Raw genomic sequence first — 12,540 nt, forward strand, 5'->3', positions numbered from 1 at the left:
AAATGGTACAGGTACTAATAATACTGCAACACAGAGTTGTGAATATTAGATGTATTAATATACATAAAACACTTAGAACACTTCTGGGCAAATAGTACTTCATATTTTCAAGCAAAAGAAAACTCAATATAACTAGCTTAAAAACAAAGTTTGTCGGGTGACATAATTGCAAAGTTATATAATTACAACCTTCAGAGGTAGGGCAGGCTGTTGATCAGTTTTCATGGTTTCTCTACAATTGTCCTATTCAAATTTCTAGGACTCACATCCCCCAGTCCAGAAGAACAGAGCCTGCTTTCCTATCTCGAGTCATTAAACAAAAGACATAGGCTTCCCAACTGAATGAATTTAGGTCATATGCTTCCCTGAACCATTCATAGTAGCCAAGAGAATCCCTAGCAAGGACTGGTTTAGGGGTGAATTCTTTCCACATTTTTGCAGTTAGGGGGATGGGATCATACTGAGTATGTGGGAGCAGAACCAACTCCCAGTGAGCCCCACGACTGCTACACAATGAGTGAGGCTTGCAAAAATGCCTACAATAATGTTCAATGTTTGAATTTATTTATAGTAATAAATACAACCAATACAACATTTCTAAAAATACCATTTTTAGAATACAGAAAAATTGCAGAAAGAAAACAGATCTTTAAGTCTGATGCTCTGATAACCATTTGTGATGCAAGAAAATGCAAACATTTTCAGAAAAGTGTAAAATACAGCATAGAACATACCAGAGCAATTGGCTTGAATTGAGCAAAAACTTGAATACAGACTGTATAATAAATAATAGCATCAAAATTCAGTTGTCTTAGGGTCCCTGGCTGGCTTAGTGAGTAGAGCATGCAACTCTTGATCTCAGGGTCATGAGTTTGAGCCTCAGGATGGGTGTAGAGATTACTAAAACACACACACACACACACACACACACACACACACACACACACACACAGAAAAACAAAAAACCTTAAAAAAAAAAATCCTTAAAGGGGCACCTGGGTGACTCAATCAGTTAAGCGTTTGCCTTCACCTCAGGTCTTGATCCCAGGGTCCTGGGAGCCTACAACAGGCTCCTTGCTCAGCTGGGGTCTGCTTCTCCCTCTGTGCTCTCTCTCTCTCTCTCTCAAGTAAATAAATAAACCTTAAAAATATCCTTAAACAAAACAAAAAAAAGTACATTTGTCCTGAATTTGATGATTGTGGTTGGTCATATAAGAGAATGTCATCAGGAGATACACACTGAAGTATACAGTGGTTAAGGGACAGAATTTCTGTAAGTTATACTTGGTTGGTTCAAATGTATATACGTATATGTCTTTTACATGTTACTTTTACACACCCACGCTTGTGTGTGTGTATGTGTGTATATACATGAGAAATAGAAAATGTGGCAAAATGTTAACATTTGGCAAATCTGGGTAAAGTTTTGCAGCTCTTCTGTATTTGAAAGTATTTAAAAATAAGAGTGGAGAAACCTTTTATTACCAGATTTGTGGCTTCTATGCAGTCTTTTATGACACAAGCTAAAAAAATAAAAGAACTAAAAAATGCAACACAAACCTGCCTTAACCTTTCCTTCCATAATGGCCAGAAACCCCTACCAAGTTCCTACTGTGTCCTATCAGGGAGAAAACTCTTAGCAATATGTTTCCATATCAAGATTTTTTTTTATAACCCACCTCCTCTTTATCAAGATTTTTAAGAAAATTATTTTGGAAGTCAGCTGTGGTGCTATGGTTAAAGCAGCCGCCCGGGCAAAGAACCTACAAGCGACGTCCCTAGCATAAGCCTTCTGCCTAGGCCCCAGGTGCTGAGAACTGACCCGCTGCATGCCGGGATCTGGAGTCTTTCTTCACCCAACTGCAAAGCCTTCTGGGATTGCCCGGCCGCTCCCATATCTCGCGATGCTATCATCTCTTCTTCTTGGCCCTGTGACTTACCCCCCCCCAACTTAACGTGTTTTTTAAATTCGCCAATGGGCATGCAGCGTAGGCTCGAACTGGCCAATCCGAATGCGGGGACACCGGGAAATTTAAATCGCGCCGGCTGGCTGCACGAGCCACACCGTCTTTGGGGTGATCCGTGGTGGACGTTTTGAGGGCAGCTGACCTGCAGCCTGCGCGTCCCGGACCGCCTCCCGTGGAAGCCTGAGCCGGCCGTGTAGGTACGAACTCAGGCCGGAGCCCGGCCCGAGTGATAACGGCGGACGTGCAGGCCGCCCTCCGCTTGCGGGTGGCGGGAGGGGAGGCCGGGAGCACACGCCCGACCTGACTCTGGCCTCCCTGGTTGGCGAGGCCCCGGGGGCGTCGTTCGTTGACGAGGCGGGTGTTCCGCGGTGAGAGTGCTTGGGTTTTAGGGCGCCGAGGCTCTGCGAACTTCGGCGAGACCTCTGGCGCGTCGCTGCCGGGAAAATCCTTGCGGCCCGAGGGCGAGAGTCCCGGGAGACGGCCCGGCGCCTCTGGCCCGTCCTCCGCCGGTTTCCCCGTTGCATCTTCCCGGGTGGGGGGCAGGGGCAGGGCCTGGAGATGGGGGTGGCAGTTGGAAGAACTGTCTCTTAACACGTAGGCCCAGGGCTGGCTGTGACACAGCGTCGGAAAAGAACATCACGGAATGAAAGATAACGAATTAAAAGGAGGATTTGTACTTTGTCCCCTTTTGGCGATCGCTCTTAAAGATCTCAGTCTGAAGGAAGGACAGTTGATCACCGTCTGATTAAATGCATCCACTCGAAATTCCTGCAAATGAAAATGTTGGCGAGATGCTGCGGATGCAGAACTGTGTCTCGAGTTTTCAGTGGTGACACAAAATGTTGGGGGAGACTCCATAATGTGATGATGAGTCAAATGTTTCATTTTCAGGCGTGGAGAATCTACCTATTTTGGCCATTTAAAGACAATAGAGAGAGCCTCCGGGATATGGATTTATTGCTGCTAGGACATGGGTTTTAACTGTGAGCTCAGTTCCTCCACTTCTCCTAAAATTAACTACTTAATTGAAATAGTCTAGTTGCACTGTCCAGTATGGTATTCACCCAGCCGATGTGGCTAGTCCGGACCAGGATATGCTGTAAGCCTAAAGTACACACAAGATTTTGGAGAATTAGTATGAAAAAAGTGTAAAATATCTCAGTAACTCAAAATACTATGTAACATGTTGAAATGAGAACATTATTGGATGTGTTGGGTCAAATAAAATAGCTTAAAATTAATTTCACTAGTTTCTTTTTGCTTTTTTGAAAAATGTGCTTACTAGGAAATTTAAATTTATACAGTGTGCTTTCTGTTTCTGATGGACAGCACTGCTCCAGGAAGTCAAAGTACTTCCGAAGGGAGGGGACTAATACTGTCTGGCCAGTTCGCTATTTCATGGTGCTGAAAAAGGAAGTTGCTCCTGTAATAGACAAGTGTGCATCCAGTATATGCTCGATAATTCTGTGAATGCTTTTATCGACAAAGCAGAATGATAAAAGGGAATTTTATTTTCTCTCCATCTTACAGCTTTCTCCCTTTGTCTCATAACCATGTCCACCAACGAGAATGCTAATTCACCAGCTGCCCGCCTTAACAGATTCAAGAACAAGGGGAAAGACAGTACAGTGAGTACCTTCTGTTACTTTCCTATGGTATTTTTTAAATGCAAAGCTATTTGGGAAGGAATCAGAGCTTTGAGGAAATTTGAAATAAATGTCCTCACTTAGCAGCAAAAACTGATATAGTAGGTGAAGTGGTTTATCTTTCTCCAAGGAAATGAGGCGGCGTCGAATAGAAGTTAATGTGGAGCTGAGGAAAGCGAAGAAGGATGACCAGATGCTGAAAAGGAGAAATGTAAGCTCGTTTCCCGATGATGCTACCTCTCCACTGCAGGAAAATCGCAACAACCAGGTAAATATATACTTTAGATAATGAATTACGGCAAACCCACAAAATCAATATGGTGCTTTTCTTAGAAATTTAAATAATAAGGGGCGCCTGGCTGGCCCAGCCGCTTAGGAATCTGACTCTCTATCTCAGCTCAGGTGTTGATCTCAGGCTTGTGAGCCCAGAGCCCCGCACTGGGCTCCACACTGGGTATGGAGCCTACTAAAAGCAAGAAAGAAATTTAAATAACATTCCTAGCCTAATGGTTTTAACTATGGACTCTGTGAAGAGCTTTTTTTATGTTCCCAGTCAATAATTCTGTTACGTTGTCTTCTTTCCTGCCCACTCTCCATAATCTGCTGAAGCCGATTCCAAGGTCTCTTTTAGCTCTAAACTCCCTTCAGGTTTCCCTGCATTTCTAGCCACCAGTTCAGTCCGCAACTGGCCATTCCAGTGTTAACTGAAAGTTAGTGTGTCTGGAAGCAATCACTTTCTGGCTTTTTTTGGTGTACCCTATTTTTTTTTCCCCAAATATTTTTTTATTTATTTGACAGAGAGAGAGATCACAAGTAGGCAGAGGGAGGGGGGAAGCAGGCTCCCCGCAGAGCAGAGAGCCGAATGCGGGACTCGATCCCAGGACCCCGAGACTGTGACCTGAGCTGAAGGCAGAGGCTTAACCTACGGAGCCCCCCAGGCACCCCTTGATGTACCCTATTTCTTGTGCTTGTCAGCCAGCTCTGTTCAAATCTTTTCCCTCCTGAAATATTTTCAGTGGTCTTCTAATTTATCTTTTCCTTTCATTCTGTGCTACATACTATTTACCTAAACATAGTCTTAAAATACTGCATTATAGGCACTTGGGTGGCTCAGTGAGTTAAAGCCTCTGCTTTACATCGGGTTCTCTGCTCTGTGGGGAGCCTGCTTCCTCCTCTCTCTCTACCTGCTTCTCTGCCTACTTGTTATCTCTGTCTGTCAAATAAATAAATAAAATCTTAAACAAAATAAAATACTGCTTTAGACGTCTTCTTTGCTTAAAAACTTTGGTAGTTTTATTTTATTTTTTAATTTTTAAGATTTTATTTATTTATTTGACAGAGAGAGAGATCACAAGTAGGCAGAGAGTCAGGCAAGGGTGGAGGGGGGAAGCAGGATCCCTGCTGAGCAGGACCCTGGGATTGAGCCTCTCATCCGGCTCTCTGCTCAGCAGGGAGCCTGCTTCCCTACCCCCGCCGCCCCTCCCCCCACACCTCTGCCTACTTGTGATCTCTCTCTGTCAAATAAATAAATAAAACCCTTTTTAAAAAAATCCATATTGTTTGAAAAATTTTTTTTTGTAAATTAGATCAATCTTAGATTTTTCAGTTTATCTTTTTTATCTTTCAAAGATACTGGGAAACTTTAGTGCCTCAATTTTTTTTTTCCCCCACTGAATAGTACTAAGTGCTATTTCTAGAGTACTGTATTCAGATCCTATCTTCTTATAGCACTCCTTGGTCAACCTAGCAGGAAAAATGTTCCCTTTTCAGAATTCCCAGAGCATCCCAGCTGTGCACTAAAGATGGAGAGTAAATGCTAACAGAACATGAATAGTCACCATTTGTTTTATGGTTATCTGTTTTTTCGCATTTTCCTTGTTAAGTTGTAACAACTTTTCCTATGGGAAAGGGGATGCTGTCTTTTTGAGTCAACTATAGCACCGATTCTCAAACCCTTCTACTGCGATTACAACATGAAACATTTTTGTAGCACTGCACTGTGGAAATGCTTAGATTGTAAGCTGAGATATGAAAATCCCCAGCACATTGCCCACATAACTCCATCCCTTTCTCCCTAACAGCATATCTGAAAGCAAGTGATTGAGACTAATGTAGGACCAACCTCCATACTGCCCTAATTTCATTTACTAAATTGTTCACCGTCTCCTCTCTTAGTGACAAAATGCTAGGATGGTTCTCCTTAACTGGAGATTCCGGGGAGTCATATACCAAACTTGAGCCCTGTCCCGTATATGAAAGAACAAATATTTAATAGCCAAAATTAAATGTAAGGCTAAACTTTTTAGTAACTGATTATAAACCTAAAAATGTCTTCACAATGGCAAGTAGGGAGCTTATTGTTTGTATTTAATCTTAAAAATGATAAAAATGATTTGGGAAATTAATACTACTGTCTCCTCGCAGGGCACTGTAAATTGGTCGGTTGATGACATTGTCAAGGGCATAAATAGCAACAATTTGGAAAGCCAGCTCCAGGCTACTCAAGCTGCTAGGTAAGTCTTTTCTGCCAAAGCACGAGTAACCTAAGATAGCAGCCCTTTTGGATTTTTTTTTTGGTGGGAAAGAGACAGACAGAGGGCATGGGAAAAGTAAAGGTTAAGTTGCCCATAGGTCTGTTTTCATTAGACTCTTCCCTTAGGTGAAACTGTGATTTTGCGTAAATCACAGTTGCCAGAAGTCCTGCTCACCCCCAGTGATAATCGCTGTTAACCTTTTGTTAACCTTTTAAGTAGATTACAAAGTTTTTGTCAAGGTGGCATTTCCACTTGGCATCAGAGAATGGAAGAATTATTCAGTAGGTGGGATTGGCACATTCATTTAAAATGGTGCATTTACTCTTACCTTCTGCCACATACAAATATTTGTGACATCCATAACAAAGAAGTAATAATTTCTATAGATTGACAGTGTGCTGCAAAACAAATCCAAGTAACAAGTGATAAAGGAAAAGATACTTAAACTCACTGGTAGTTAGGGAAACACAAATTAACAATGGTAGTGTAATTGTGTCAGAGTTTTAAAGTGGCAAGATCTAAAGTTTATGGGGATGCAGAGAGGAGGCTAATTTGCATGATTGGTAATATTTCAATTCTGGAAAGAAGATAGTTCAGGACACCACGTGTCGCAGCACCGTGCAACCAGTCTGTTCATCTCCGCTTAAATCCCAGGAGATCTCAACATTTAGTACGTTACTAAGAGGCTATCTCAAGTTCTAAAGCCTTGAATTGCATTTGAAATTGATTTTTAAAGTTAACAGACTTCTCTTGTTAATCACGTTCAACTTTTGTTTCCCCTAGGAAACTGCTTTCTCGGGAAAAGCAGCCCCCCATAGACAACATAATCCGGGCTGGTTTGATTCCAAAATTTGTGTCCTTCTTGGGCAGAACTGATTGTAGTCCCATTCAGTTTGAATCCGCTTGGGCTCTCACCAACATTGCTTCCGGGACATCAGAACAGACCAAGGCTGTGGTCGACGGAGGCGCCGTCCCAGCGTTCATTTCCCTGTTGGCATCTTCCCACGCCCACATCAGCGAACAGGCTGTGTGGGCTCTAGGAAACATTGCAGGTACTTCGGTTTAAAATTCTTCTGTCTCTAATCACACTGAGGTTGTCATAAGTAATAGGGACCTGTGTGTTAAGATTTAAGCTTGCTTCTGGTGCTTGTGAGGGGTGCCAGTGGCGTCTCGTAAGTAGACGAAGGAGTTTCCGGGAGTATCGTCTTTGTGTGAGGACACTGGTGCGCTCTGTCACTGAACATGGGTGGCGCTAGACAAGTAGATTCTGATTAACCTTGCCTCTTTGTTTTAGGTGACGGTTCCGTTTTTCGAGACTTGGTTATCAAGTATGGTGCCGTTGATCCGCTTCTGGCTCTCCTCGCGGTTCCCGATATGTCATCGTTAGCAGTAAGTTACGACCAAAGTCAGGTTACTCACTCTTGATTCTAATTTTTTGCGCCCTCTCAAAGTATAGAGGGACCTCTCATTGCGCTTCTCTTTCCCCTTAGTGTGGCTACCTACGTAACCTTACTTGGACACTTTCAAACCTTTGTCGCAACAAGAACCCCGCACCCCCGCTAGACGCCGTCGAGCAGATTCTTCCTACCTTAGTTCGTCTCCTGCATCACGATGATCCAGAGGTCTTAGCAGATACCTGCTGGGCCATCTCCTACCTGACAGATGGTCCAAATGAACGGATTGAAATGGTCGTGAAAACAGGAGTTGTGCCCCAGCTTGTGAAGCTTCTAGGAGCTGCTGAATTGCCCATTGTGGTAAGTTGTAACTTTCCAACAAGAATACAAACCATAGGAAGCATGGTCAGTTGATACTAGCGTCGACACATTGTTTTAGGCGGCGAGGAGCCTCTGACTTGTCAAAACCTTTAGGGTGTAGAGTTTTTGAGCAGTGCTGGAAAAAATAAAAGATAACCGTTGGCATCAACATTGTTTTTTTCCTTTTCAGACTCCTGCGCTAAGAGCCATAGGAAATATTGTCACTGGGACAGATGAACAGACTCAGGTTGTAATAGATGCAGGAGCGCTTGCTGTCTTTCCCAGCCTGCTAACGAACCCCAAAACTAATATTCAGAAGGAAGCCACGTGGACAATGTCAAACATCACAGCTGGCCGCCAGGACCAGATCCAGCAAGTTGTGAATCACGGACTAGTCCCATTCCTCGTTGGTGTTCTCTCTAAGGTAATGAAGTCTTAGTACTTAGTCAACGGTTGTTTAGTACTTACGGATGGACATTTGGTAGAGCTGTGCTTGATAAGATTCTTAATGAACTAGTATTGGGTTCTAAGTCCTTTGTTAAATAGTGGCCAGTAACCCCTTTCACTTAAGGTTGGAAGGAATCAGTAGTTTTAGTCCTTATTTTTCTATAACCGCACTTTTGGGATCTTATTTTTACAATTGTTATGTTTCCTTATGTTTATTAGGCAGACTTTAAGACACAAAAGGAAGCTGTCTGGGCTGTGACCAACTATACAAGTGGTGGGACAGTTGAACAGATTGTATACCTCGTCCATTGTGGCATAATAGAACCATTGATGAACCTCTTAACTGCGAAGGATACCAAAATTATTCTGGTCATTCTGGATGCCATTTCCAACATCTTTCAGGTAAATCATAAGGTAGCGTTTGAATTGGGGTTTGATGGTAATTGATGATATCCAGACTCAGGGTAGGGCCGCTAAGTTTCCTTAGTAGGCCACAGAATTAGAAAGGCTGTTAATGTGGGGCACACTCTTGGTAAGACGTGACAAGGGATTATAAGAGATTTAAAGGAGATGACAAATGGATGACCTGAATTGAAATCAAGTCTATATGTGGACACGATTCATTCCTATCTATTTTGCCAAAAATCTTTAATTCTCCAATGTCCTACTTAATTTTGGTGCAATTAAATTTTTTTTTTTTGGTGCAATTAAATTTTGATGACTTAGTTATCTAATTTTATTTTTCTTCTGGTTCCCTTCCTATTAACCCAAGTATGCTAGCATGTGGCACTTTGTCACAGTGCTTGGAGTTAAGTAGGTCCTACCTAATGGCTTTAAATTCCTGATTATGGAAATTTTACCTAGAAGAGTCAAGTCAAGTCTAGAATAATGATGCTCGGTGTATCCATTACCCAACATAAATAATTTGTCAGCATTTGGCCTGTTTTCCTACTCCCCCTTACTTAAACCCTCTAAATTATTTTGAAGCAAATAAATTATTTCATATGTAAATATTTATGTACCCTGAAGTTTGAGGACTTTAAAAAAGGTGGGGCTCCTGGGTGGCTCAGTCATTAAGCGTCTGCCTTCACCTCAGGTCATGATCCCAGGGTCTTGGGACGGAGTCCCACATCAGGCTCCCTGCTCAGTGGGGAGTCTGCTTCTCCCTCTCCCACTCCCCCTGCTTGTGTTCCCTCTCTTGGTGTCTTCCTGTCAAGTAAATAAATAAAATCTTAAAAATAAATAAATAAAGCTAACCACAATTCCATTTTTATACTTAATACATTCTTGATATCAGCAAGTAATCCAATCAGGAAAATTTATTTTTACACGCCTTAGGCCATATTTGCCCTTAGACAATGGTTCTCTGCCTTGACTACACTTTGGTGTTATCTGAGGTGCTTTTTAAAAAGGATTCTGTTGGTGCGCCTGGGTGGCTCAGTGGGTTAAGCCTCTGCCTTCGGCTCAGGTCATGATCCCAGGGTCCTGGGATCGAGCCCCGCATCGGGCTCTCTGCTCAGCGGGGAGCCTGCTTCCCCCTCTCTCTCTGCTGCCTGCCTCTCTGCCTACTTGTGATCTCTGTCTGTCAAATAAGTAAATAAAAAGGATTCTATTTCTGTATTAGTTCACTCATTCATTCATTTATGAGACAGAGCCTGTGGGGGAGGGAGAGGGAGAGAGAATCTCAGCGGACTGAGCGCTGAGTGCACCGTGGGGCGCAGTCCCAGGACCCCTGAGATGATGATCTGAAACCAAGAGTCAGAGCTTAACCAGCTGAGCCACCCAGGTGCCTCTGAGGCGCTCTTATAAAAGAGGAATTTTTGTTCCCATCACAGACCCACTGAACCTGGACATGGTGGTGTTTTTAAAGTTGCCCAGGTGATTTTGATGCACAGAAATGAGAGAACTACTGTAAGATCTGGCTGAGCAAGTACAGATCTCATCTCCTTGAATTTTTAGAAAATGCAAACTGGAGATAAAACCATCTCATAGGATTGTCGAAGGAACTTTCAAGTGGTTGTCTGATGTATCAATATGCAAACATGAACACTGTTTTTATTAAAATAGAACCTTCAGTAAATTCCAGTAAACTTGGACTTTTTTTAGGCTGCTGAGAAACTAGGTGAAACCGAGAAACTTAGTATAATGATTGAAGAATGTGGAGGTTTGGACAAAATCGAGGCTCTACAAAACCATGAAAATGAGTCTGTGTACAAAGCTTCATTAAACTTGATTGAGAAGTATTTCTCTGTAGAGGTGAGTGACATGATAACGTTAACGAGATTTTGGGAAATACACAAAGTCAAGCCCCTAAGATTTTTTTTCATTATATTTTTTAAATGAGTCCTGTGCCCTTGTTAAATATGGCAAAATATTAGTGTAAGACATGATGTACATAGTTGTTCCTTAAATGTTTGACTTGATGGTCATGTAATCTTTAACTAGAAATTTTAAAGATTTTTAAAAATCCCCACTCTGTTTTGAATGAATAGTGTTATTAGGGACTTAATATCTCCAGAGTAAGTTTGTGTAGGAGTTGATGGAGAAGTGGGCCAACCCCTCAAATAGGCCGTCTTCCATTTCCTACTGAAAAGTGACGGGTGGGTGAGAAAATGTCCGTTGTGCTAGCGTTCCTTTGCCCATTCAGAATCTTCCTTTCCCAGCTGCTCCAGAATTGGCAGTTTTAGCAGCCCTCCCTCCCCTATTCCAAATACTGAAATGTGATTCAGCATCAAAGGTGTGATAAGCAGATGAAGACCTTAAGAGTAAATACAGACTTCTCGGCAGACTACTGCCTGGAAATGTGCTATGTTTGCGGAATTATATCGTTTGGTTTTGTTTTTTAATACTTCCAGGAAGAGGAAGATCAGAATGTTGTGCCAGAAACTACCTCTGAAGGCTATACGTTCCAGGTTCAGGATGGCACTGCTGGGACCTTTAACTTTTAGCTTGTACAGCCGACGCAGAAAGTTGTTTGTGGTGTGCTTTGTTTGGTAGAAGTTTGTCTTACTGTTTCTCTACTAAGAACTCTTTTTAAATGTGTTTTGTTATTGCAGCACTTTTTACAACAAAACTCTACTTGACCAGTTCCAAACTGTAAAAACTGTATGAAGCTCCTCCTCCCAGTGGGTTTCTTATTTCTATGTGGACTCTCTTCTCTTGCAGTGTCCTGTAAATAAAGATTAAATTCCACCCTTTTCTTTACTTCACCGTTCCTATGTCCTGCTTTTTCTGACTTGGAGTTGTTTTTTTTTTTTTTTTTAAGATTTTATTTATTTATTTGTCAGAGAGAGAGGGAGAGCGAGCGAGCACAGGCAGACAGAATGGCAGGCAGAGGCAGAGGGAGAAGCAGGCTCCCTGACGAGCAAGGAGCCCGATGTGGGACTCGATCCCAGGACGCTGGGATCATGACCTGAGCCAAAGGCAGCTGCTTAACCAACTGAGCCACCCAGGCGTCCCTGTTTTTTTTTTTTTTAAGACTTTATTTATTTGACAGAGAGAGATCACAAGTAGGCAGAGAGAGAGGGGGGGAAGCAGGCTCCGGCTCCCTGCTGAGCAGGGAGCCCGATATGGGGCTCGATCCCAGGACCCTTGAGATCATGATCTGAGCCGAAGGCAGAGGCTTAACCCACTGAGCCACCCAGGAGTCCCTGATTCGGAGTTAAGATTGCAGGTGAAGGGCCCGGGACCCACACCCTTAAAAGTAAGCAGAGGTGTGGTTCTGGTTGCAGATATCGTTTGATGTCAGTTTGGTGAGGCTGTCAAGGATACCAGGGTGATGACTTTTTTTCCTGCCCACTTCTGAGTTCTGGCTTTGCTCTAGGCTTCTTCCCTTTTTTGTAAATAATGGCTGTGGGCGCTTCCAGGTGTCATATTCTGTACACGCTAGTCAGAATAGAATTTTTCAGAAATTTTCATAGAAAAATGAATAAAAATTCCTAGAAACCCTCAGCCGGGGTCGTCTTAAATCTCACTGGCCAGAGAGATGGGATTAAAAAAAAAATGCATATGCCTATTATTTTTTTAAAAGATTCTAGCTATTTATTTGACAGAGATCACAAGTAGGCAGAGAGGCAGGCAGAGAGACAGGGGAAATCTGGTTCTCTGCTGAACAGAGAGCCCGATGCAGGACTCGATCCCAGGACCCTGAGATCATGACCCGAGCCAAGGGCAGAGGCTTAACCCACTGAGC

General features: G+C 42.8%; 1 protein-coding gene across 1 annotated transcript; it reads left to right on the top strand.

The window, feature by feature from the left end:
* The first annotated feature begins 2,064 nt into the window (after nt 1-2,064).
* Nucleotides 2,065-11,552, top strand: LOC111158077 (karyopherin subunit alpha 2). Its single transcript, XM_022519900.1, has 11 exons — nt 2,065-2,164; nt 3,498-3,595; nt 3,744-3,881; nt 6,038-6,126; nt 6,931-7,199; nt 7,442-7,536; nt 7,638-7,901; nt 8,092-8,325; nt 8,568-8,750; nt 10,455-10,604; nt 11,204-11,552. Exons 2-11 carry the CDS (start codon nt 3,521-3,523, stop codon nt 11,294-11,296), a joined length of 1,590 nt encoding a protein of 529 aa, XP_022375608.1. The 5' UTR covers nt 2,065-2,164; nt 3,498-3,520; the 3' UTR covers nt 11,297-11,552.
* Nucleotides 11,553-12,540: the final 988 nt, after the last annotated feature.

The sequence above is a fragment of the Enhydra lutris genome, unplaced genomic scaffold (genome assembly GCF_002288905.1).
Source record: "Enhydra lutris kenyoni isolate GAN:26980312 unplaced genomic scaffold, ASM228890v2 scaffoldscaffold57, whole genome shotgun sequence".
NCBI lineage: Eukaryota > Metazoa > Chordata > Mammalia > Carnivora > Mustelidae > Enhydra > Enhydra lutris.

Bases quoted from the DNA above. Each gene is read 5' to 3' on its own strand.
- LOC111158077 (XM_022519900.1), top strand. From the start codon at position 3,521: ATGTCCACCAACGAGAATGCTAATTCACCAGCTGCCCGCCTTAACAGA. The intron at 6,127-6,930 runs GTAAGTCTTTTC...TGTTTCCCCTAG, and splicing joins CAGGCTACTCAAGCTGCTAG to GAAACTGCTTTCTCGGGAAA. The intron at 7,902-8,091 runs GTAAGTTGTAAC...TTTCCTTTTCAG, and splicing joins CTGCTGAATTGCCCATTGTG to ACTCCTGCGCTAAGAGCCAT.